The sequence below is a fragment of the Panthera leo genome, chromosome B2 (genome assembly GCF_018350215.1).
Source record: "Panthera leo isolate Ple1 chromosome B2, P.leo_Ple1_pat1.1, whole genome shotgun sequence".
NCBI lineage: Eukaryota > Metazoa > Chordata > Mammalia > Carnivora > Felidae > Panthera > Panthera leo.
This window is the reverse complement of record NC_056683.1, coordinates 17,290,853-17,316,638: the sequence shown is the minus strand read 5'-3', so window position 1 is coordinate 17,316,638 and position 25,786 is coordinate 17,290,853. Positions and strand designations below refer to the sequence as shown.

Genomic DNA, 25,786 nt, shown 5'->3' with positions numbered 1-25,786 from the left:
GAAGGCAGTAGTAGAGAGAGGCGGACTTAGAATCAGGTGGAACAGGTTTTCAATCCAGACTCTCCGCTCAAAAGCTGTGTGCCTTTGGGTAGACGATGATGATCTCTTGCCCCACTCACTGCCCGCCCCGCTGCCGGCTTTGAGCAAAGGGCTTGCATCAACCAACTGACTGACAGGACTGGGGCAGGCATGGGAACACGTCTGGAGGGTTCTTGACCCCTTGAGGACCTAGGCATCTGGAAGTGGTGTTGAAGAGGAAGAAGATGCCGTTGGCTAGTCATGGAATATGAACTATTTCTCAGTTATCCTGGGGGTGGGCTTTCTTCACACCTATCAGCAAACATTCTCAGTGCTGAAGGATATGTGGTATTGGGGTGTGTGTGTGTGTGTGTGTGTGTGTTGCTGAAGAATTCTTCCTGGAGTTGGTGCTGTATAATTTCCAGCATTTGATTGTGCCCTGGTTGTCTCACTGTGGGGACAAAGCATGCAGTGTTATGAGTTGTTTCTTCATTATTATAAAAACAAAGCCAGTTGGAAAGTTCAGACACAGCCTGAGATTTGTTGGGGCTACTAGCCATGTTCTTTTGGACGAGATTTGAGAAGCTGAGCACCCCGGCGGTGTAGGACCGTGATCATTAGTGACCATAATGATAAATAATGATAAAAATTTTTTAAACCCATGATAAAAAGTTTACATTTGCATTCCTCTTTTCAAGTCTCCTAGCATTTTCATTCAGTGTCTTGTTGGCTTGTGTAACAACTCTGTAACATAAGCTCAGTAAAGGAAGTTAGTAGCTCCATTTTATAGATGGGAAAACTGAGTCTTTGGAAGGCTTAGTAACTTTCTCAGTAGTGCTTTTCAGGGCTAGGATCAGAAGCCAGATCTTTGGATGCTTAGTTTATGCTAAAAATCAGTCATCGAGGTAGAACAGCTTATTCATTTTTTAAATCATATGTTCATTCAACATATATTTTATTTGCCACAGGTCATATAGGGCATTAGGAATACAAAGATAGGGGCGCCTGGTTGGCTCAGTCGGTTGAGCATCCAACTTTGGCTCAGGTCATGATCTCACTGTTTGTGAGTTCGAGCCCTGCATGGGGCTCTGTGCTGACAGCTTGGAGCCTGGAGCCTGCTTCCGATTCTGTGTCTCCCTCTCTCTCTGTCCCTCCCCTGATGGCTCTCTGTCCGTCCCCCTCTCACAAATAAATAAACATTAAAAAAAATTTTTTAAAAACACAAAGATGAATGCGTCGCAATCACTGTCCTCAAAGAACGGTTAAATCGTATCCTCTCTTTTATAAACCGTACCTGGTCTATAACTTTAACTTTCCTAATTGAAAAAATGGAGGCCGACTACCTGGCAGGTTTGTCTATTTTGATGGGAATGACTGGAGAGATTACATGGACATCGGTCATGGAAGGTCCAGGATATGTCGTGGTTGTGGATAACTCATACCTTGTTTTTATCTCAGTTTCCCTGCTTCCCCGAATTCTTGCTCCACTCAAATCCCCAAATGGGCTAAGTGTGGGGAAGGAAATATCACACCGGCTCAGGGATGAGGCCTACAAACCACCACACAGCCACTGCTGTGATCCGTAAGACTCTTGTCTCATCGTGAGGACGTCACATTGGGAGCTCATCTCCTTGGAAGACACCTCCACCTTAACCACCTCCCCAATTCCTCAGCTTCATCTGACTTTGAAGCATTTCTTTTAAAGAAATAGACAAAGCAAAAACCTTCAGTATTCTGGAGAGTTCCCCAACATGGAAAATTGGCAGCAAATATTTGCCCGGACCAGATTTGCAAAAGGCTGTGGTTTAATGAGTCCCTTTGCCTTGCAGCCCGCTGGCCCAGATTCTGTTTGCTGAGAGTCCATGGTGCCTAAGCTCTGGCTCTCAGATGTCCAGGGTAGGGCAGGAGGAAATTAACGAGAAACTTCCCAGAAGAGAGAACCAAAGGGGCTTTGCTCTAAAGATTTCCTTTTTCTGCCCCTTGAAAATTTCTGGCGGCTGCATCGCTGACAGGCTTGTGGCAACATTCTTTTGGCCCAGGTAAATGTTTGCTCTCTTTTTTTCTTCCTACTTTGTGCGTTCAAGAGCGTATGGGTCTTGATTCCCTCCCTGCCCTTAGGTGGAAACACTCCGTCTACCCTCCTTGAGTGTAGAAGGAAAACATAGACTTTGTTCACTCCTCAGATTCTCTGCTTGAAGCAAGTTTCGGAATGTATGTGTGGTTAAGACTATTCTGGAACCTGGCTACCATTCCACAGTTGCAATTTGGCTTCAATTGTTATCTCAGGATAGTGTTCTTGGAGAAAAGCATTTCCATCCACACAGCCCAGAAAATCAAAATAGAAAACTGTTGAGCTAAACACAATATAGATTTGTTAAAATAATAAAATAATTTAAAGCCTAGCAAATACATGGAAAAGAGGTTTGTGGAGGAGCGAAGAAAAGTGACACTCCTGGACTTCAGATAGATGTGGTTTTGTAAATCATGACATCTGTTCTATCTGAAGGTCATAAATAAAATCAGGTGACATTTTAACATATAGAATCATCCAGTAAAGTGTAAACTCTGTGCCAGATTCTCATCCAATAAAATTAGAGGTAAATGATAATAGAAAAGAAGTTATTCCATTTTTTCCCATTGTATTCCTGATGGTGAAAATCTTGGATAACTAATAGCAGAGCAGGAAATCTAAAGGAAATGAACAATAAGTCCTTGGCTAATTTTTAATTCTCATGATTGCATGATATGCACAGCGATTGCATTTTTGGTTTTGAGGCCATTTTAAAACGATTAAACATATGCTCAGTGTGGGGTACGTATTCCAGATAAACCATTGTTTCAATGTTTAAAATCATTTAAATCAGATAATCAGGCAGGATTTTGTAGCTTTTTTTTCTTTTTCTTTTCTTTTCTTTCTTTCTTTTCTTTTTTTTTTTTTTTTTTGCAGGGGGTGGTGGTGGTGGTTCTGATTAAATGTAAAACAATTCAAAGAAGTTCAAGAGTCTGGTCTGCATGATTAATAGTCTGCAGTGGATATTAGAAATCCAGACAGACTAAAGGCAAAATGCCTTCCTCTCGTAGACAGACTGTATTCTAACCTCCAAGGACCCTGCATATTTTGTCACTCTCTCAATTCAACTGCCTTTTGCCAGCCCGGGCTTCACTGGATTAGAGAGTAGTGGAAAAAACCCCTCCCAGGAGTGATCGTATCAAATTCCCCGAGTGTTTAATCTGTCTGGCACATGGATGGCCCTCTTGGGCTGTGGAGAATGCACAGCACAGAGCCGTCTTGGGCTGGCGTGCTTGTGCTTGGAAAGTGAAAGCAGGCTGTTATTTTCTCCTCCCCAACTCGCATTCCTGGCCTTCGACATCATGAGGCCATCGTTTGGTTGGAATGGAAGAGTGTGCGTTAAGGTCACACGTGGAAAGGTTCATTTCTGTCTGGGACATTTACACAGGAAGCCTCTAACCAACCTCTTGTGGTAGATGGAGGCCTATCCTCTTCACAGAAAGGAAGCTCATTAGTTGTCACCAAAATTTTAATTTACGGTTCCTTACGCCTGTACCCTTGCAAACCATAGTCAAGATGAAGAGCAGCCCATTTTCACCAAAATAGTCCACGTAGAGCATCTCCTACTTTTAATGGGTTCAGGTCTAGACTTTGCCGCTTATTAGCTCTGACCCTGGGCAAATACCTTGATTTCTCTGTGTCTCAGTTTCCTTATCTTTCAAACAGGGACAATAACAGGACCTCTGTCCTAGGGTTATTGTAGAAATTGGACAAGACCACTGTGGGTACAACTTAAAGCAGTTGCCGTGTACGTAAGAAGCGCTCAGTTAATATTTATTACTATTATTATTAAAGCCCTATATCCTGATCTTTCACTTACTTTTGGTATTCCCTTACGCATCCTTTCTTTCGTGAGCCCTGGAACATATTAATAGAATTCTCAATATATCCCCTTTATCAATAAATATTTGCCAAATGCCATCATGCGTAGGGCATTCTGTTTCGAGAGGCTTTTGGACACAATCTACCAAGTTAACTATTCATGCAGTCTGGCCTTTCCGTGTGTATAGTAGATCGAAAGACAGTCAAAATTTGGGGGGGGAGGGAGACAGTAGGCAAGAGTAAACCGGGTGACACTTGAAGAAGTTGGGAGTTATCTGCCCTGAAGGAGAAGAGCTTAATACTGGAACGTCAGTATGGAATCATGGGATAAATAATCCTTGGTTATTTCATATGCACATATTGGGAATGAGTGGGGATGTTAAGAGTATACAGGGGGACCTTTTGGTACCCATTAGAGTAATGAGGTGCACCCAAAGGGCGGAATTCAATTACAGGTCCTGAGTGGGGAAATTAAGCAGAAGGAAGACTGGAAGAGACAGAAATGTTGGCTAGGAAAGGGGAGGAAGAGATGGTCCTATGCCTTCTAGATTCCATGGGAAGAGAATGGGAAGAAGGGAAAGAGTGGTCACCAGTGTTCCTTGGAGGTGAGCAAAGGACAGTGGGAGAGGAACTACGGTCTGCTCCTGTTGTCACTGTCAGAGATGAAGAGGTGACTGTTCCTGGTACGGGGTAGAAAGGCAAGAAGAGACTGGCCCCAGAGCCTGCAGGCTTCCTACACCTTCTGAATGGCAGCAGTGACCACTAGGTGATCACAGCAGGTGTGGGCTCTGTAATTGACTCCCTGAGAGAAGGAACCAGGGTGCTGGGTGGAGCCATCCGTCCCCAGCATCCAGCATGGGCTCAGAGTAGGAACCAGCCATCTACTCCGGTAGTCATCACAGAATGGTGTCTGTAAAGCTTGAGGGCAAGAAACGGTCACCCAAGAATTGAATCTCTGGCCAAATTGTCCTTTGAGTATGAAAGCAGCAGGCAGAGATCATCAAGGGTTGAAAAGCTCAAGAAATACAGCATCTGTGGGTCCTTTCTGCAAATAAAAACTGTGTCTTGAAAACCAATCCAGCCAAATAAAAAAAAATGAATCAAAATAAAGAACTCAGGAACTGAGAGGCTGTGGATTCATTTAAAATAGAAGTGAGACCAAACAACCGTAGGAAGTATGGCTAAAGAATAGAACTAAAAGATCACAGGTAAATATTATAACTAATCCAATTGGGGATGGGAGGAAAGGGGTAGGAAAAAATATGGTAACTTCTTTTCTCATCTTTTCTGTGAGGGAATCAGTAGGTGCGACTTCACGTTGGAAGGGACAGCTTAAAAATAACAATAACATCAGCTCTTAAAATTTTGCATAAACATTTTCTTAATTTAGGGAGCTCTTTTAAGATGGCGAAGAAACATTGATCTGAAATTCATCAGCCACTTCAGTTTTTAGTTTTTCATCTGAAAACTCAATCGAATCCTTTAATTTAAAACTGCATAAGTATAATCTCATTTTGTAAACGTCAATGTGGAATCATGGGATAATTTATCCTGGGTTATTTGGGATACGAACTTCCATATATTCATCTGGCTTTATACCTGTATAAGTACCTGGAAAGATGTCTGGAAGAATGCCCGCCAAATATCACTAATGGTGATTTCTGCCTGGGTAGATTTTGGGTGATTTTTAAATGTTACCAAAATTGTTTCCTACATTACTTGAATTTTTCAAGGGTATTTGCTGGACTTTAACTTGTATTTCATTCTTTCAACAAACCTCTACAGAGAGTTTTCAATTTTAGTTCTCTAGTGTGTGTGGATGGCAAAACTTTTGTCTTAGAGCTATATCCTGGGATAGTAATTTCAATCAATTAATGTGTTGTCCTTATGACCAGTCATGTTGGCGGGGAAGTTGTTTAAACTAAAGCTGGTCATCTTTTTGTAGAACAAGAGGCAATTCTTTCAGAGGGCTTAAGAATAAGAAATTGGGGGAGAGGTGTCATTGGTACAGATGAAACGTATTTACTAAATAATGCCCTAAACTAGGCATTGTTCTCAACTGGGTATGATTTTGCACTCTCTCTCCTCTGGGGAACATACTAGATTGTCATAACTGAGGTGGGAGGAATGTATGGGGTCCAAGGATGCTACTAAACATAAATGCACAAGACAGCCCCGACAACAGAGAACTATCTGGCCCCAAGTGTCAATAAAGCCAGCATAGAGAAAAACCGCTCTAAAGTCTTAGAAAAGAAACCATTATACAGACAACTAATTCACTCACAAGAGTGAGCCCAGAGGCAAAGGATCCTATGTGAAGATGAGATCTCTCTAAGAAGCTAAGTTGATTTTTTCTGGCCACTAGAGTTTTTAGCCAAAGTACGTTTATTAAAAACAACCTCTCTGCTTTTTATTGGGCCCTAATTAATCCTTAATTACAGTATCAATTTGTTTGTCACCGAGGGATGAGAAATTGTCATTGTAATCACGGGAGTAAGTCTAACCAAGGGTCGATGTAGTTTTCAGTGGTACCTTTAGTACCAACTCGACTGAGCCGGTCTCCGATCTTAATCTTTACAAGCCGAGCAAGCCCAGCCAGGCTATTGGACATCTCTGTGAAAACAGCGGATGGTCCAGATCGGTTGCAGGAAGCAGGAAGTTAATGCAGGAAGACTGGACCCATTTTAATATACAAGCGTACCCTCTCCTCATTCGCCATAAGGACGAGCCATCAACAGATGGAAGCAGGTTGGCATCAGTGGAGTAGAGATTCTGTTCTCAGCCCAACAGCTCTTACAGCACCCGTGCCAAAGAAAACCTCTACATGTTGGAATTACCTGTCTGGCTCGTGACTACAAACAGCCCTCACAGAAAAATCTCAGCATCTCTGGCTGCTGTTCTCGGGACCTCTTCCTGAAGTCAAGATTCCTTGAAGTCAATTCCTTTATTTGAGCCACAGTCATTTCTCTCTGGCCAGTGCTTCCTGCAGATGTGTCTTTTCAAGAAACTAACCCCGGAAATGGCTTGTGACATACCGTCTGACTCTCACGAGCAAAGAACAAATTGGCTCTCGGGCTCGTTAGATGCCAGATGAACTGATGAACTGAGTTTTTGGTCTGAAGCCTTGATAAGGTCAGACGTCTTTGCAAAAAATAAAAAGCTACCACTTCCTTGGCTTCAGGCAGGTGGTTTTCAAAGATCTTTTCATAATGCCTCCACACCTGTACATTGACTCAACTCTATCGTATGTAGCTTAAGAACATAGACTTGGCTTTATGATAATATAGAGTCCTTTGGTACTGGGGAGCAACGTGGGTATCCAGGGTTGTCAGAGGCATTGGCTTTCAGCTGCATATGCCGATTGCTACGTACACTATCAATTTACAACAGAGGTCCTAGGGGGCAAGAGCATGGGTTGGGGGGGGGGGGTGTGGGGGCAGCACTGAGGAGCCAGGACAAGAAAAACATGCAGCTATTATGATCAATGATTATTGAGATATGGGTCTTGTCTGGGGGGAGGATAATTGCTTTTTTTCAATTATCTTCCAAAAACTGATCCTATCTGAATATTTTATCTGAGGCTTATGATAAAGCTTATTTCTAAGCATATGCCACAACCATAGATTGCATTTAAGTAGAGAAACGTAAGAAGGGTAAGGGGCTTTGCCTTACAGGAGTCAGTGCCCTCGACCACAGCAGTGAGCCTCAACTCTACAGTCCCTGAAAACATTCTCAGTTCACCCTGAGCCGATGAGGCTCAGAAGACAGACAGTTCCGAAGACAGAATGAAAATTAATTTAGAGCAAGAAATATTATTGCGGAGGAAGTCAGGACTCTAATCACATCTGTGCTCTGCTAGTTCGTGGGTATGTGTAGCTGTGTTTGTTTCAAAACATTACTGTATTTGGGGGGGGGTGGTTACTACAAGTGTATTTTGATGAGCCTTTACTATGCTACATTGTATTTTGGCTCTCTAAATGGCCTTTTGGGCACGCCGTTTAGACATTAACTGACTAGCACACCCCAGGCTACTGCATGAGGATGTTGCCTACCTCAGCTGTTCAGTTTTGGTGGTGTTGTCTTTTTGCACTGATACTTGTGCAATTGTTTGACTTTTTTTTTCAGTTTCAATCTTACTATTTTACGAAAAGTGGAAACTGAAGCGATACGTGACATTTGAAACTAGGAGCCACACACATAGATGTCGTTAACCTAATGCAACTGAGTCTTCGGACCAAGTGGGCACAACTTAGGCTTCCAGTAGGCACTTGCCATGAGAAAGAATGAAAACAAAGAACATGGATGAAATGCTGAAAATATGCTGTCAACTACCGGGCTAAAGGATTTTCATAGTAAACTTTAGCTGCTTGAGAACAACTTGCTCCTTATAAGACAGAAGTCTAATGTTGGGAATTTTGCAGGCAATTTTTAGGAACAATTATATTATGGGCAAATCTTAGAGCTTTCTAGGATCTAAACAAACAAACAAACAAACAAACAAACAAAAAAAGCCCCTTCTCCCCTGAAAGTTTTCTCCCATACTCAAAAGATCTGAAAAACAGTGGGATCGTATCCCTCTAGTCAGATTTCAGACAGAAACCTTAAGACAGATTCTTAGGGCATTCTTTTCTCTCCGTCCAGTATACTCCCTTGCCCCCATGAATGGACAGGGACACATTCTTCCACTCCCTGTATGCAGACCCATGAATTCTACCATTCTTTTGCAGACTGGCCTTTCCCCGGCAAGATGCAATGTAATTGCCAATAGTTGCAAAGTGATATTTCCTGGACAGACTTCTGTATTTCCTAAGTCTCCCTTAGCACACACTTACAGCCTCACTCAAAGATGGTTATTCCTGGTCATGGGTAAGTACAAGCATTTTGTGTTGGTTTTCACTAGATTTTCTTTCTTTGTTTCTTTCTTTGTTTCTTTCTTTCTTCCTTTCAAGTCTATTCATTTATTATTTCTGAGAGAGAGAGAGAAAGCACAAGCAGGGGAGGGGCAGAGAGAAAGAGGAAGACACAGAATCCAAAGCAGGCTCTAGGCTCCAGGCTCTGAGCTGTCAGCACAGAGCCTGATGTGGGGCTTGAACTCAAAAGCCACGAGAGCATGACCTGAGCCAAAGTCAGACACTTAACTGACTGAGCCATCCAGGCACCCCTTCACTATTTTCTAAGAGGATCGCCTTTCCTGACTTTATCCTTAATTTGGATTCATGTATCATTGTTCTCTCTGGCCTGACTAGTCCCGAAAGAAATGTTAGTTTCCTACTAAAGATGGAAAGTGCTTGTAACATTTGGAACCTCAGGTATTTTATATTATCACTAACAAAGACGTCAGTTATCACTAATTATATTACATTTGTGTAGCACTATATTATTTACAAATCATTTTTTAAAGTTTATTTATTTATTTTGAAAGAGAGAGAGTGAGCGAGCAGGGGAGGGACAGAGACAGTAAGAGATGAGGGAGAGGGAGTGAGTCCCAAGCGGGCTCTGCACCATCAGCATGGAGCCCCATGTGGGGCTCGAACTCACGAGCCCATGAGATCATGACCTGAGCCGAAACCAAGAGTCTGACACTTCACCGACCGAGCCACCCAGGCGCCCCACGAATCATTTTCACAGCCAGGCCTTCCTGCTCTCTGATTTTGTATCTGGGTACAGGGAAATGGAAAGAGGCAAAATAATCCCACCATTCCCTCCAACAGTTCTGGTGTTCGTACCAGCAAATGCCCCTGCCCTCGGGTTAGGCAGTCATCCCTCAGCCCCATCTAGCTCCTCTTCCAGCAGCGGTGGGGAAGAGACAATCTTACATGGCATTTTTGAGCTATTCTGCTGAGTCTGGAGAACCTAGAAATAAGCATACTTTCAAGTATTCTGGATTCTATGTATTGATCTTATAATTTAACTCTCAGGTGGAAACCTTCTTTTTCTGATTTTCCAATGAATCTAGGGCACCTTTCAGGAGATCCCACATACTCAAGACATAAGCCAGTATGTCAATTTACTAATTTGCCATGTTTTTATTCCTTTCTCAGTGACTTGTCTATTGTTTGGGGGCATCCCTTTTTCAGAGTGGGGTATGTGGGTGGAAGAATCAGGTATCAGGGACATGTATGGGATTGGGGAAAACAGACTTGATTTCAGGCTCAGAGAGATATTTGACCTGAGCCTTTGAAAAACTTAACGGGAAACTCTTGAGCTGATAACATACCTCTCCAATGCAAAAACACTTGAAAGAGATCTGTTCAGAGGGCCCCGTGAAGGATGTTGATTAGTCTTAGAGACTTAGAAGAAGGACAATCAGAAGTGTGATCCCATGGGCTTGCCCACTGTCTGGGGGAAGAGGGGAGCAGCTGGGCACTCTGGGACTTTTCAATTGCAAAGAAATCCATAATGTAGAAACAGCTAATGGGAAGAGTATAGTTATTAGACTCTATTTTTGCCACTGTTGGTAAAATTATTCCTATTATCAGATGGATGCCTTGGGATGTTTTGACCCAATTCTATTAACCTTCCATTGATTGAGGCCTCTTGTTCTGATTCCCAGGACACCCATTCCCCTTCTGGTTAATACTTGGCTTTTCCCTGTAAGTTTTCAGGTAGGGATGATGTGAACGGCCAGCAACCTGTTTCTTATGGCAACAGTTTCTCAAGAGGAACCAACAGATCGGCTTCTGATTGTGGCAGAGCTTCCCATAGAGCCCAGGGAGATAATCACACCCGTGTGGTTGCTTATTCTGGTCCATTGTATTTTTAGTAAGTTTGTCATTCTAGAGGATACCCTAAGCACATCTGCATTTTGGTTGATGTCACCCACGAACACAGATAGGAGCAAATTTCTGGGATTTCAAAGCAGAGCACCAGCTCTTTCTGGAGGTACCAACCATCGTGGGTTCTATCTGACTTTCCCACCTATTATTTTTCAACTGATTTCTACAGGTTGTGTGTCCGTCTCTTCTCCATTTGGTTAATCTGAGTAAATTCCTGAGGGTCGGGTTTGTCCTGGAACAAAGATGAAACTTTTTTTTTTTTTTTTTTGACTTGTAGGACTTATGGTCGAATGTGGTGACCACACCTGGAAACCCGAGGCCAGCGCTGGGCTGGCTGGCCCCTCCCCCCTCATTAGCATCTCTGTTTCCTTGACCTCTAACCAAAACGTGGCAAATGAAAAAAAAAAATGAGAGGACATATTTTCTGGGACACACATGGCAACAGGAGTAACTTATTTTGTTTGCTGAAACATGGCAGAAAATTAAAATGGATCTTCAATTAATTGGGATTGAATTATTTTCTGATTTATAAATTATCTGGTAGCAATTTTTAAATTTTTTTTTAACATTTATTTATTTTTGAGACAGAGAGAGACAGAGCATGAACAGGGGAGGAGCAGAGAGAGAGGGAGACACAGAATCCGAAACAGGCTCCAGGCTCTGCGCTGTCGGCACAGAGCCCGACGCGGGGCTCGAACTCACGGACCGCGAGATCATGACCTGAGCCGAAGTCGGACGCTTAACCGACCGAGCCACCCAGGCGCCCCTCTGGTAGCAATTTTAATGTAGGTTATCTATCAGTGAAGGTAAAAGGTAGCAAATATACATATAAAAGGCATTCTGTTGTGAACACCAGAGAAATAAAAGATCATACATATAAAATAAGACTGGGTTAGAGCTGTTGCCTTTTATGGGTAATAAAGAATTTTCCAGTATTTGGGAACGGGGGCTACATTTATATTTATTGCAGCTGGCCGAAATGGGAGTAGTCTATGGTATCTTAGTTCCTTAACATAGCTTCCTTTAAATCTACTTGAAATTAGGAAAAGAAATTTTACTTGTTTATAACAAAGTTCAGTGAAGTTGAAAATTGACATTAAAATTTACAAATTTAAAGTAAAGGCCCACATTTCTGAAATCCCTTGTCACATGAAAGTGGTGCTCTCTCTTCTAGCTTTTGAATGCTTTGTGTAAGCCTGGGCCTTTGAATTTCACTGCAGTTCAGCGAATCTAACCCATTCATTACCAAGGGTGTCCTTTGGAGGTTTTGGACCGGGATGGGGGACAGTCAGGAGGTGGGGGTGGGCATTAGCGATGACTTTGCAGGGTAGACCTTCTGGCTTCTAAACAGCCTTCAGTGGAACGCCCGTCCTGCAGTTCTGTCCTGTGCTCTGTCTGGTTAGGTCATGGGCATTCTTCTTGCTGTCAGGAACAGTATGGACAGTCAGTTTCTGACCTTTGATGTCTTAGGCTCTTTAGAGGGCTGATGAGATCTTTGGGAAGAGGATGGAGAGAACTGTAGCTGTCCCAGTTATTTTGGTCCGTTTTTATTCCCAGGGATACATTCAGATTATGATGGCAAAATGGATTACTTATTAATTGGTTTGGGCCAGGTTACATACTGAGATCATGCTCAGGACAGATGACTGGAACTTTCCCCCAAAGACTTTCCTGAGAATAATGTCTTTGCTTTCTCTCATTGAAACCTAGGGTAAGCCATAAAGAAATAAACAAACACTCCCTATTGATAAACAAAGAGAAAATATGCCCCTGGCATAAGGGGCGTGCCATGAGGCTCTTTCTAGCATTCTGTCAACTTCAATTAACAAGAAAAGCTACAGTGTTCATTACTCTTAGGTTACAAAATGGAAAGTGATTATTAACTGCTCTTAAGGGGAACTGTAATTACTGTATCACCAAATGCAGATAAGAGTATGCTGTTTTTCCTCCGCCTTCGCTTTAATGTGCTGGAGATTCCAACATATCTTCACACTGTTCTAGTTTAAAGAGTTTCCAGTGATCCACTATGCACCCAGGAACAAGAGCAGCACTTCTCTACCTAAAATAAACAAGTAGACACTCTTAGGAGTGGAGTGGAGACCTTGAAAGGTCTTGACCGAGGCTTAGTTGTTAGTGACCCAGTGGTGAAGCCAGGAAACTCTGGGGCACTTAACTTTATCCTGAATAGCAATCAGTGTCACGTCTGCATTCATGAGCTCAAACGGTCCTAGAGACTCAACGAGCTTAAGTGGTCTGACTAATCAGGTGACTGGGAAGGGCTCATTCACCCTGGCTGCGGTCACCCTCATGATTCATTTTGTGTGAGGGAGACACCGATGTCTGTATAACTGTGAACGGAGCACGTCAAGAGTGTGTTCAGTTCACATCAGCGTCTTTGCATTTTGTTGTCGCTGTTAACCAAGAAGCTATAATGTGTTTCTCTGCTGAATATCCCAGTTAAACTCAGGTAGTGAAATAACTGAATTTGGAGAAATCGCCAAAGTACTCCTGTGTTAACACCAACTTAACAGCCTACCAGACTCTTACTCGAAGGGCTACCGAGGAATCCAAAGAGGGAAGTCAATGCAAGAGGGCTGCTTGAGGATTTCAGGAAAGGCTTCTAGGAGGACGACAAAGAATTAGGTAACAAAGGGGGGGGTGGGGTGGGTGAATGAGGGGTGGAAGTCATCCCAAGCCAAGGTGATGGTAGGAGGAAAGACAAGCTGTTAAGAAACAGCAGTGGAGCCGTGCTCTTGGTTGACGTCATTTTAAGAGTTCAGAATCCTGGAGAGCCTGGGTGGCTTAGTTGGTGAAGCATCTGACTCTTGATTTTAGCTCAGGTCATGATCTCATGGTTGGTGGGTTTGACCCCAGCCTCAGGTTCCATGCTGACAGTAGGTAGCCTACTTGGGATTCTCTCTCTTTCTCTCTCTCTCCCTCTCTTTCTGCCCCTCCCGTACTAGCTCTCTATCACTCAAAAATAAATTAAGAAAAAAAAAAAAAAAAGAGTTCAAAATCCTTTGCTGAACCATTTTCCCTGCTTTAGCAGCCTTTGGCAGGGCAGAAAGTCCTGCTCAGGCAGTGTGAGCCTGTCCCAGGTTGCAGAGGGATTTAGTAGCATGGCTGGATCTGGGTCATAGCAGTTAGCAGGTGCAATCTCAGCTCTTGTACTCCATGGGGGGCAAGTGTCCCCCAGGAGAAGAGTCAACGGATGCATTCTAAGCAGTTACAAGTTTGCACCTCCGAAATAAAACAAGGGCCCCATGGGGAGCGGGGGGGGCAAATACAGAACTTCGAGAAATCAAGGTAAAACTTTTTTTAGCTTTATCCGCTTTATTTTCACCGTCCTGTTTTTTGTCCACCCTCACTCTGGGTTGAGAAGAAAAAAGGCAGAGCCAGTACACTTTGACAGCAATGACATATGACGGTATCTAGAGCTTCATTACCGAGGAAGTTAGTTATAGGTTGTCCATTCTGGTGTTTGGATTCCTCCCCATCCTCCTCCCCTCCCTCCCCCCCCATCTCACTTAATCGTTTTCTCCAGCTGTTGTTGGTAAGGAAATGATAAACACGTGCATAGCTTAAGTATGACAATATTATACAGAGTGCATTTTTGCTGCTGCTAGATAAACTAGGCTCATGTATTGTAAAACCACAATGAGCAAGACACATCCCTTCCCTGAAATCGCGTATTTCCGTCTGGCTCTCCTATTGAGATATTTCCTTCTGCACTTCCTAGGTGGCCCCACCACAGAAGGCGGTTGCCATATCAAAGGACAGTTCAGTGAAGAGCTGGCATGCAAAAATCCGGAAGATTGTCTCCTTCTGTGTTCTTCTACTGGCCCTGAACCTGGGGACTCCGTCTACCCTTCTCTCTGGAAGCTGAGACAAAGGATCTCCGCAGCTCACGGATTGCTCGCTTCGTGCACGACACAAATCAGATCTAAGCACTCCGTCCACCCTCAGGTCTTTCTTCGGCCGTCACACACTGTGGCTCCTCCCTTCTGCCAAAGCCAGGTGGAAGGAAGGCGAAGCTGGTACCAGGTGTCACAGTGACATTCAGCACTGAATAGAAGATACACTCGCTTTTGAAATTTCAACAAAACAAAACGATCCTCTCCTATTTTTCAGCCTTTTTGCTCCGTGCCCAATTGAACGCAAGTTGATCTGGATTGGCCTTCTTAGTTTGCCTTTCACTGCCACGTTTCAGATTAAGGTTGGATGTATGAGCATGGGACAAAAAGAAGGAGAACACCATTGCCTGAGGCGTTTACTTCAAGATGGTTAACTGGGCAAGTTCCATTCTTCACTAACGGCGGAAGGCGTGTTGTTATCTCATCCCTCCCTATTTCTGGGCTGCTCGGATCCTTGCACTGGCCTGGCACCGGCCGTGGCTTCCCCTGGACGCTGGAGGTGGGTGACCAAGGTGCAGAGCCTGAGGAATAAGGCTGTGGAGGGGGCTCCAAGTTCGGGAGAGAAAAGCCATGCCTGGAAACTGCAGTTGAGAGCACCATTTCTGTATTTCTGGCTTCACCCTCTTGCACATTCTTCAGCGTGCAAAGGGGAGCATTGTTTATCCACGCACATATTGGACTCTTGTTCCTCTTATCTGGTCTTCGTAACTGTCTGCTCGATTTTCATTTCTCTTCCCCGTGGTTTGATTAATTGCTTCTCTCTTGACCCTGAAGCCATGGGTTTGTTCATGCCAAAACGCTGACCCCCACAGCGATGTGCCTGGCGGATGAATAGATCTGCCACACGGTCCTCCTTGTCTTGGTTAGCGACAGATCATCAGAGGGACTGTTGGCTCTGTGCTGTGGTGGGAACAAAAGAAGTCCCTGTTGCTCAGTTGTTGTCTAGCTCGGTCAAGGAAGCAGTTTCTTTGGTGTAGGCAAGGTGAAGTTTTATTGAAAGAAGTATCCAAGATTATAATATTGTCAATTAAATAGTCATTTGATTACTTATCTGCCTTTCTTTATGAACGTGTACTTGGTGATAGATGTATTCCTGAAAAATGTGTATTTTCGAACTTTAAAAAAATTGAGGCACCTGGGTGGCTCAGTCGGTTAAGCGTCTGGCTCTTGATTTCAGTTCAGGTCGTGATCTCGTGGTTTGTGAGTTCAAGCCCCACATCAGGCTCTGTGCTGGAAGTGTGGAGCCTGCTTGGGATTCTCTCTCTCTCCCCCCTGCCCCGCTCTGTCTCTGCTCCTCCCCAACTCTCTCTCTCTCCCAAAGTAAATAAATAAACTTAAAAAAAATTATTAGAACTACTAGCACAGAGGTGCTCTTTAAGACTGGTTAAATGAAAAAAATTTAAGTGAATAGTCCCTCTTTAATTTAGTTTCTAAAAAAAAAAAAAAACAAGTATACTAAAGGTTAAATTTGCTTAAAGCAAGGACAACCTGAATCGTGACACGTGTCACGTAGCATCACCAAAGCCGAGGTGCGAATACTCCATGGCTGTGCTTATCTGGGTCTATTTACTCAGGCTGCGTTTTACACAGTCCCTGAATGCGGTCAACCAGCTACTTCTGTCCTGCTGGCAGATATCTCCTGCCAGTGACTCAGTATGACTTTATTTGAGGTTTGGAGTAAATGTTATCAGGGTTCAAATGACTCGAGGCATTGTTCGTCCGACTGGAGGCAGAATCGACGCCCCGTGACCTTAAGCACACCTACCTGTGAGTAGTTCTTAGCACATCATTCAATACAAGGTTGTTCCCTGGAAAATGACTCTGTCCATTTAGACACACTTTATCTTCATGGATGTGACTCCTATGTCTGATGAGGGAGAAGTGCTGTGCACAGGGCACACTGTGGCTTGCTCATGTTGGATGGGTTCCTGCTTCATTAGCATTTTGCCAGGGTGAGCCAAGAGAGGAGGACGGCAACATTAGTGACACTTCAACATCCAAATGCACTTTGCCTCCTTTCTAATGATGGGATTTAGCCACGGACTCCAATTAAATCGCAAAATGTTACGGCACTTATTGTCCTTGACAATTTTCTTGAAATGTGTTCCAAGCAAAATCCAAATGTCCCTTTGAGACTAAATTCTTTGTCTCTTCCTACGTCAAACCTGAGAACTAGGTTAGAATTGGAGTAACAATTTGTTAGGAACTTTTTGAACCTACCCCAGTTTACCCATAACGTGGTCTTCCAGTTTTACGGGAGTAATGACAGAGAGTTTTCTTAAAATGGGACGTGATGAAGGGGCTAAGTAATCTGGTCCTTGTCTAGGATGCTCCATCATCTGGGAGGGTCTGTGCCGTGTGTTCCGAAGGGTGATGAAGACCGTGCCCCTGAGATCCTTCCCAGACCAGAATGGGACACCCCAACTACCAGCTCAGTCATCAACCCTCAGTGCAAATGGTGCTACACTCTGGGGTGTGATTTTGCCAAGGAAGGTGAGTGACCCTGTAGACAATGCTTCCTGTCTCAGAATTACTCGTCGGTCCATTCCTGCTCTCCAGGAGTATGAAAGCCTATGATTTCCCATTTTCCATTAGTTGGTTACTCAGTCAATTCATTCATCCACATTTCACTGGGCCTGCTGAGCCCATAACACTGTGCTCCATGTTGGAAATGCCAAGCCGAACCCTGCATGTTCTCTGAGAGTGCACAGTCTAGCGGGATGAGGCATCTGTGTGTGCAGGCAGCAGGCACAGCCTCTTTGAGAAGTGTTGTGACAGAAATATGGACATGGCATCAAAGCAAATAAAGCAGGTGTCATTATGATGAACTAATGGTTGATTTGTATGCCGACCACTATGGGCTAGAGCTGAGACATTCTTCAGAATCACTCATTGCTCAGGATTGGACTTTGCCTTTCCTATGCCAGTGACACATGTGGACAGATGTGGACAGGAGGAGGGGGCTGTTCTTGGAGGTATTGGCTTTGTTATAGTGTCTACCCTGAAAAAAATGAGGACTGAAGATACAAGGCATACACCTCATCCTACCTAAATGGGGAGTTATTTTTAGACAATTTCTACTTTAAGGTATTTAAATCTTAAGGTATCATCTCGGAGCACCTGGGTGGCTCAGTCGGTTAAGCGTCCGACTTCAGCTCAGGTCATAATCTCACAGTTCGTGAGTTAGAGCCCCGCGTCGGGCTCTGTGCTGATGGCTCAGAGCCTGGAACCTGCTTTGGATTCTGCGTCTCCCTCTCTCTCTGCTCCTCCCCCACCATGCTCTGTCTCTCCCTCTCAAAAATAAAATAAACATTAAAAAAAAAAAGACATCATCCCAAGACATATCCTTAGATATGGACGGATAAATTGTTAGTAAATTTGTGGATGTGTCATGAATTCAGGATGTCAAACAGTACATCTGAGGATTTGGAAGTGGGAGAAATTTTTCAGCCACCAAAGTTATGCATATGGAAACAGAGACACACGAGGAAATATAGTAAAAATCCCACCAACATCAATTGAAATGGAAATCACCTGGGTAGAAAGAGTCTTAATTAAGGGAAATGCCTGCATTACAGATTAAGAAAAGTTTTTTTCACGTTTATTTATTTTTGAGAGAGAGATATAGAGTGTGAGCAGGGGAGGGGCAGAGAGAGAGGGAGACACAGAATCCGAAGCAGGCTGCAGGCTCTGAGCTGTTGGCACAGAGCCCAACACGGGCCTCGAACTCACAAACCGTGATATCGTGACCTGAGGCAAAGTCGGTGGCTTAACCGACTGAGCCACCCAGCTGCCCCTGCATTACAGATTTTAAAAATGAACCCAATTATTATTATTTACGTACTACTGAATTGGCATTCATCCTTTGCCAGCCTACGTTATCGGGGTGGGAGCGTGTTGCACGTGTGTGTGTGCACATGCATGCACACTGTGTCCTCCCTCCTTATCTAAAATGCAAGCTCCTGCATAAGGAATACAGTCAATGATATCGTAACAGCCATGCAGTGGGACGGATGATGGCCATACTCCTGGTGAACAGGTCTAGACTTGTCCAGTCGCTAAGTTGTCCCCGTGAAGCTAACATAACCTTGTGCATCTGCTACGTTAAGAAAAAGTGCAGACCTTAACAAAAACATACAAATAAATAAAAATAAAATGTAAGCTCCTCGAGGGCAGGGATTCATCAAATCCCTAGGACCTATGTGTTGAGCGAGTGCCACTGTTCCTGCTGCAGCTGCTTTTGGCCCCTCTGAACCCAAATCAATGGTTAAAATCCTGCCAACTCAGACCTGAGCAGGTGTCTCTTCACTTCCATCCCCAGCTCCTTCTGGGGACATTAGCACATCATTATGATGCTTTTGCTCACAGGCCCCTGAGTACTGGGAGGAGGACAGGAAGGGTTTCATCTTCTCTCTTGCCTCAGAAGAGCCCTGTAGTAACGTCTTCCAGGCTTCTGAAGGGGAACAGAGCCGGATGATGGCTGTTATGATAGCACAGTGTGTATGTGATGGAAAGCATGAATCCAAAGGAATTTGGAATGCACATAATGGAGTAATAAGGATGAATAGTTCAATTTAATCTGGTAAAGGAGCATCTAGTCGGAGGATCTGGAAAAGGCTTGGTGATGTCAATGAAGACAGGGTCACAGCAGGGTTCCCAGGGCAACCAAGTGCATGTATCAGCACAGTATGAAAAGTTGCCAGGGCACCCGGCCGTGAATCCAAAAGTTAATCATTTTCATTTGCAATCAGGTGCAGTGACAAAACATAAAGGGCAGTCACACTGCCTAGATGTTTATGGGGAAAGCCACCAGTCCCCGTGAGCACTGCCTCTCACCCCTTACACTTAGAACGGAAGTTGCCGGAAGACAGGGGCTTCTGCTTCCGCTCACGTCACTCAGTACTTGACAGGTAGCGAGACTCCGAGGGTTGGGGGGGGAGGGGGGGTGGTTTCGTAGGGCAAACGCAAACACAGCCCAGAAAGGGCCACTTGAGTAGAAAGTGGGAAGTTGGAAGACTGCTGTCTTTATTGGACAAAAGGTCAACATTCACGAGGGAGGGGAAAGAAGTGGTGTTTGGGGGTGGGGAAGGGATGGAAGAAGAAATTCTTGAGCTGCAAATCAGGCTCAGGAATGTGGCTCAGGGAACAGAGGGAGTGAAGGAGGAGCTGTTTCTGACACTTTCAGGCAGGGGTGGGAAAGAAGCTGAGGAGAGCAAGTGAAGTGAGGGTTCGGAGGGCAACACTGGCAGCTCCACAGGGCTGAGGGCAGAGCAAGACCCTGCAATTCCCATCAAGCTCATGCCAGTGCTCTGATTGGACTTTCGCCCGCAGCCATGTTGAGCCACCCCAGTTTGGTGCTGAAGGCCTGTGGTGATGGCACCTTTCTTTCCAAACGAGTGTGGCTTGAGGGGCGGCACTCTGGATTCTACAGCTGACGCATGCTGAGTAGATGCACCCCCTCTAGGGCAAGGAGGACTCTCTCTGGTGACTTCCCAGCTCATACAACAATTAGTAACAGCAAACTGTGCTGGTTATTCTCTCTCGACCTCCCTGCCCATTCTGATTATCTCCTTCCTTTTGTGCTTGGCTGTGTGCTGCAGGATGCTGACCCCGCCCCGGAGGGCCTCTTCCCTTCCACTATCTGGGGCTCAGCCAATGGAAGGCAGCGGGAGAGAGAGGTCGGGGTACTTCTTCCCTGTTCCCTCCCTGCTCCTTCGCCTCCTCTTAGGCAGTTACCCTGTGTCTCCACAGCCTTGGCTTGCACTGGATCCTGGCAACACCACGTCCTTCTCCCCTGCTGGCCTGGGCTGGTAAGAGCTTCCTAGCATCGCCCTTCTCCGGGAGCTGCAACACCCCTGCTTTGTTCCCTTAGCCCCGCCCACATCTCGTGTCTCCACTTTGACTACCTGAATGCCGCATCCCGAACTAACAGCACTAACTTTGTGAAGTGTTGTTACCTGCCAGGCTCTAGGCTCAGTCCTCTGTGTGCACTAACCCCCTGAATCCTCCTGACACTTTATTTTTTAAAATTTAAGTCCAAGTTAGTTAACATATAGTGTAATAATGCCGGCACTTTACTGATGAGGTTAAGGCCTGGAAAGATTAAGCCACTTACCCAAGGTCACAAGTAAATGGCACAGTCAAGGTCTGATCCTGTGCAGCTGCACACGAGACACCCAACACTAACCCACTGATCCATTCTACCCCTCCCCCTCCTTAAATCACTTCCTCGGAGCACAGCTAAAAAGGAGAACAGGAGACCCAAAGAGCTCCAAAACACATCACAGAAAGGTTCATGTACTAAAGCTTATTCATAGGAAAATCATTCGGATCATAATTCACTCTTATTTTCTGCCTCATTCTAACGGTAGACTATTCCTGTTCCGGTGGGTCCCAGCTTTGGCCGCACAAGAGACTCACCTGGGGGCGGTTTAAACTATCCCCTGGCCCAGGCCATGCCCTAGACTAACGAAATCACAACTCTGGAGATGAGACTCAGACGTGGACGATTTTTTTAAACACCCAGGGGATCTCAGCATGCTGCAAAAACGTAGCCCTCGGCAGCAAGTGCTAGAAAGCAAAGCCTATGGGTGAGCAGGCCTGGTTATATAAATAAAGAGTAATCGCTGACAGCTGCCTGTAGGGAGGGCACAGAGGAGTTATGGAGGGTTTGCACAAGAACCAAAGCAGGGCAGTGGGGTGGGGGAAAGCATGATCTGGGTTCATCTAACGCCTGGGCAAAGTGATCCAAGGTCTGAGAACATCTTGTTTTCTTATTATTATATTAGAGTAATTGTCCTGAGTCACTTGAAAGGCTAGAATTATTGTCAATATGCTTTGTTTATCGAAGCAAGGAAAATGTATACCGTTTAGAAAGCTTTCCACCCCTGAATATGCCAGCAGTAAGGTTATTCTCAAACAGGGTAACTACAGGTATCTGGAAGACTCACTTAAAATACAATATTTTCGATTGATCTGTAGATGCCAAGTGAAAGAGGAATCGAGGTGTGACAGAACATGTCCATCAAAATACATCCGCTGACCTTTAGCAGAGGCTAAGTTCACCTGCTCCTAATTCATGGTCCCGGCTGACATTTTCATGTGTTTGGGTCCTATCGTTGGTGATTGCATAGAGAGGAGGGCTCCTCAGGCCGTGGTAAGAACACAGGACGGGGCCAGTGGTTAGTCCCCTTGGAAATGGTCTTGGCACGGGGAAAATGCAGGCATCGTGTGGTTCAACGTCAGACGCGGTCTCCTAATTGTTATTGTTGGTTGTTCCTTTTGGACTGGGGTTAGGATATTCCAACAATCTGTTCCTGACGGCAGACCAAACAACTTTTATTTCTTTCTTATGTTCTCGCGGTTGGCTTTCTTGTTTATAGGCTTGCCTGTGAAGAGCGGGTGTTGGGGTGTGATACAGCTCGCATGCAGCCCCACAGCTGGTGGGGGTCCGGTGTGGCCCGTGGGCTCGCTGCTCCCCGCCATTGGCTGGGGGCTGTGCACTGACTGAGAGAAATTCAACAAGGGCCATTCCTCTGTGAGCACAGAGCCCCTCCTCTCTCTCCCGCCTCTCCCCCCCACCCCTGCAACTCTGCTGCCACCAACCCCTTCCCTCCCTGCCCTCAAAGAACCCTGGTACTGTTTTTATATTAGCTCACCATGAAACCAAAGATTTCGGCCCAAGTGTAAGGGGAAACTTTGGGCTGTGGCCCCTCGGGAAGGTCTTACACCAGCTAAGTTTCTCATCTGTGGCACGTCATTCCTTGTGGCGGTTACTGCGCTGTGCCTTGTGGGATGTTTAGTGACATGCCTGGTCTCTACCCCCTAGATGCCAGTAGCACTCCCTGAAGTTGTGACAATGGAATCGCCAGTGTCTCCCACTGGGCAAAACTGCCTCTGGTGGAGAGGCGCCGTGCTAAGGAGAAGATACATGGAGACCCCAACCTTCCATCTCCAGTGGACACTGGGGTCAAGGACTAAACTATACCTAATGACTTTTGCCCTAACACCTGACTATGTCTTCCATCTCAACTTTTGTCACAGGGATGAGGAATTAGGCCTGTTCTATATAGATCCCCCCACCCCTTCCCTGGGTTGACTGGGATATTTCTAGAAGCCAGAGTTTCCCTAGGTGAAACGAGTGGCCTCAGAGTGGCTGATCTTCCTTATGGGGCAAGCCAGATATCCTCTGTTTGTTCTTCCAGAACCTTCTCCACTCTTTTCTGTTTTGTGCCTCAGGGTCTCACCTTTGTTTTCTAGTTGGAGGGAGAAAGGGGGTGAGGGAGAGCATTTATTCCCTAGCATCCTTCATCCTTCTAGGTGGCTGTGGGTTGGCTGGCTGTGCCCCTGGACCAAAGGTCTCAACTCCTATTGGGATGTGGGAAGGGAGGCATCTCTCATACTAGCCTGGACTGATGCACTATCCCGTGGTTTTGCTGTGTTCTGCTCTCACTCATAGCTGAGGCTGGCATCAGATCCTCTGAGTTCCTTCTAAATTAGGATAATTTGGATAGGTCCTATACTTCTCCCTGGAACCTTGTCTAATGCACAAAGTCATGAGGATTTGACATTGGAAATACATGAACTTTCCAGATCTCTTCTACCCCCGGAGTCTATAATAGTATGGTTGTGTACGGCTATGTGCTCCCTGCTAAGATTTGTGTAGGCGTGAGTTTGTGACCCATTCTGGTTTAGTTGAAGAGGGAATTCTGTGGGGAGGCTACTGGTAAAGTCTCCTCTTAAAAAGAGACGAAAAAGGTTGTTCTCTTTATCCCACCTGTGGACGGTGTGAGAGGATCTGGAGCTACAGCAGCCATCTTGCTGTTATGAGAATAGCAGAGTTCAAAGATGAAGGAACCTTGGTTCTTCTTTGTTTTTTAAGTTTTTATTTGCTTATTTTTGAGAGGGAGAGAGTGGAGAAGGGGCAGAGACAGAGGGAGACAGAGAATCCCGAGCAGACCCTCCACTATCAGTACTGAGCCTGATGCGGGGCTCCAACCTGTGAACCATGAGGTCAGGACCTGAGCTGAAACCAAAAGAGCCTGGCTCTTAACCAACTGAGCCACCCTGAGGCTGAAGGGGTCTTGGTTCTTGACGACATCATTCAGCCAATGAATTAACCAAACTCAGAACTACTCTTCTTCCAGAATTCTATTATGCAATAAACGTTCTTATTGTTCAAGCTCATTTTACTTGAGATTTCTGGTACTTGGGGTGTACCCTGAAGTACTCCAATGCCCTGTTTTAGGTGTCCATCTCATTTAACCCACTAATAAACTGGAATCTTTTGTTTGGACCCCCCTTTTCTTGTTGGAATTCTTTTCTTTTCTAGCAACAGTCACCACCCAGGTGACGCCACTTGCTGCTGTAAATTCCATTATCATGCAGACACTCATGACTCCAACCCCATATACACAACTGCCCACTTGACCTGCCCCTGGCATAGCTAATGGACGAGCCCAACTTAACATGTCCCCAACAAACTATTGGTACGCCCTCTTCTTCCTCAGCCTTCTGTATCTCAGTTAATGTCATCCTCTTCTTCTCCAGGCCAAAATATTAGAGTCATCTGTTACTCTTTTCTTATTCCTTTGTTTGAAATGCTTCCCCTACATCTAATTGTTTAATATTATGTTCCAAACATTTGTTTCTTACCTGTCCTGAGCACGTCAGCCCGAGTGAGTGCTCAAAAACAAGTCAGATCTTGTGACTCCCCTGCTCCAAACCCTGCAGTGACTTCCGTGTCCCTTAGACCACACACACTCTCCAAAGTCATCATGCTGCCCTGCAATGCCCCATATGTGTTGTGCCCTAGACCCCTCTCCAGCTAACTCTTTACTGCAACCATATGGCCTCTTTATTTTCCTCAAACACGTCGAGCAAAATGACCTTCACACTTACCACTCCCCATTCTGGAATATTCTTCTGCCAGCTTGCCTCACATCGCCTCACTTACTTCCTTTAGGCCTTTGCTGAATTGTCACTGCCTCCGAAAGAACTTCCTTTGCCACCACCTAAATTAGCATTCCTTTTCATTCTCTGCCTCTTTGCTCTGCTTTATTTTGATTCTTGCAATTCACCACCCCTTGACGATTTATTACATATGTGTTTACTGCTTATTATCCATCTCTCTGACTTGCATATGAACTCCGTGGGAGCAGGGATTTCGTTTTGCTCACTGCTGTGTCTTCTGCACTTAAGACAATACGTGGCTGTGGTAAGATTTGCTGGGTGAATGAGTGACTCAAATGGCACCATCCCCTTAGGGTACAGCAGAGAGCTTAAGTGGAATCTTAGGTTACAGAGAAGGGAGAAGAGCAGCTAAGATTAGAACCCAAGACTTGACTCTTCTGGTTTGGGGCTCTTTCCATGACGTCACACTGTCACCTACATGAATAAGTTCGTGATCATTTTTTTTCTTCAAAGGTAATTTGCAATTTTACAGGGAACTGAGTCATCAAGTGCAGACATGGGTTTCCAATTAGGCAGCTTGTGTCAGCAAACTAGAAGGGGAGATTGTGTGTGTGTGTGTGTGTGTGTGTGTGTGTACAGGGGTGGAAAGTAGTGGTGGGGGGTGACGAGAGGTGCACGGGGCCTTCCTGGGTTTTGAAATCAGATCACATCATAAAACTACCCCATAGAACCAGTCTATATGTAACCTGGACACTTCTCTGCCCTATAGCAAGGGTCAGGGGTAGAGTAGGTGTATCATCAGGAAGGAGTCAGCTTTCTAAGGATGTTGGAAGTGATGAGAGAGAATGATTTATACAATCTCTTTCAGACTTCTAGATCTCAAAATGGGTGGAAGAGAAATTAAGGAAGCTAATGGTAAAGCTAGCTGTGGGAGATTTGCCTACATGTTGAGATCCTGTGTTGGGTATGTCTGAGGCAAACTCTCAAATACGACATTCAAAGAGTAGAAAGGGGAGTCTGTGTTCAGTATCAGGGTCAGGTCTTTTAAGAACAAACCTCCTAGAGCACCTGGGTGTCTCAGTTAAGCGTCTGATTCTTGACTTTGGCTCAGGTCATGATCTCACAGTTCATGAGTTCGAGCCCTGCGTTGGGCTCTGTGCTGACACCATGGAGTCTGCTTGGGATTCTTTCTCTCCCCCTCCCCTGCTGCCTGTCTCTCTCTCTCTCTCTCTCTCTCTCTCTCTCTCAAAACAAACATGCTTAAAAAAAAGAAC

The 25,786-nt window shown here is 45.0% G+C and overlaps 2 protein-coding genes across 4 annotated transcripts in view; one reads left to right on the top strand and one right to left on the bottom strand.

The window, feature by feature from the left end:
• The window catches only part of NEDD9 (neural precursor cell expressed, developmentally down-regulated 9), a 181,892-nt gene that overhangs the window by 76,106 nt on the left and 80,000 nt on the right, over positions 1–25,786 (bottom strand). The gene's annotated exons all lie outside the window — the stretch shown is intronic.
• Positions 13,630–25,786, top strand: part of LOC122219567 — a 35,507-nt gene continuing 23,350 nt past the window's right edge. For 2 of the 3 annotated variants that reach the window (XM_042937906.1, XM_042937905.1), the window contains exon 1: positions 15,894–17,093. In XM_042937906.1, coding sequence (XP_042793840.1) covers positions 16,928–17,093 — 166 coding nt within the window. In that variant the 5' untranslated portion in view covers positions 15,894–16,927. Of the gene's footprint in view, positions 15,100–15,893; positions 17,094–25,786 lie in introns of those variants that run through there. The other variant, XR_006202445.1, reaches the window with a different exon arrangement.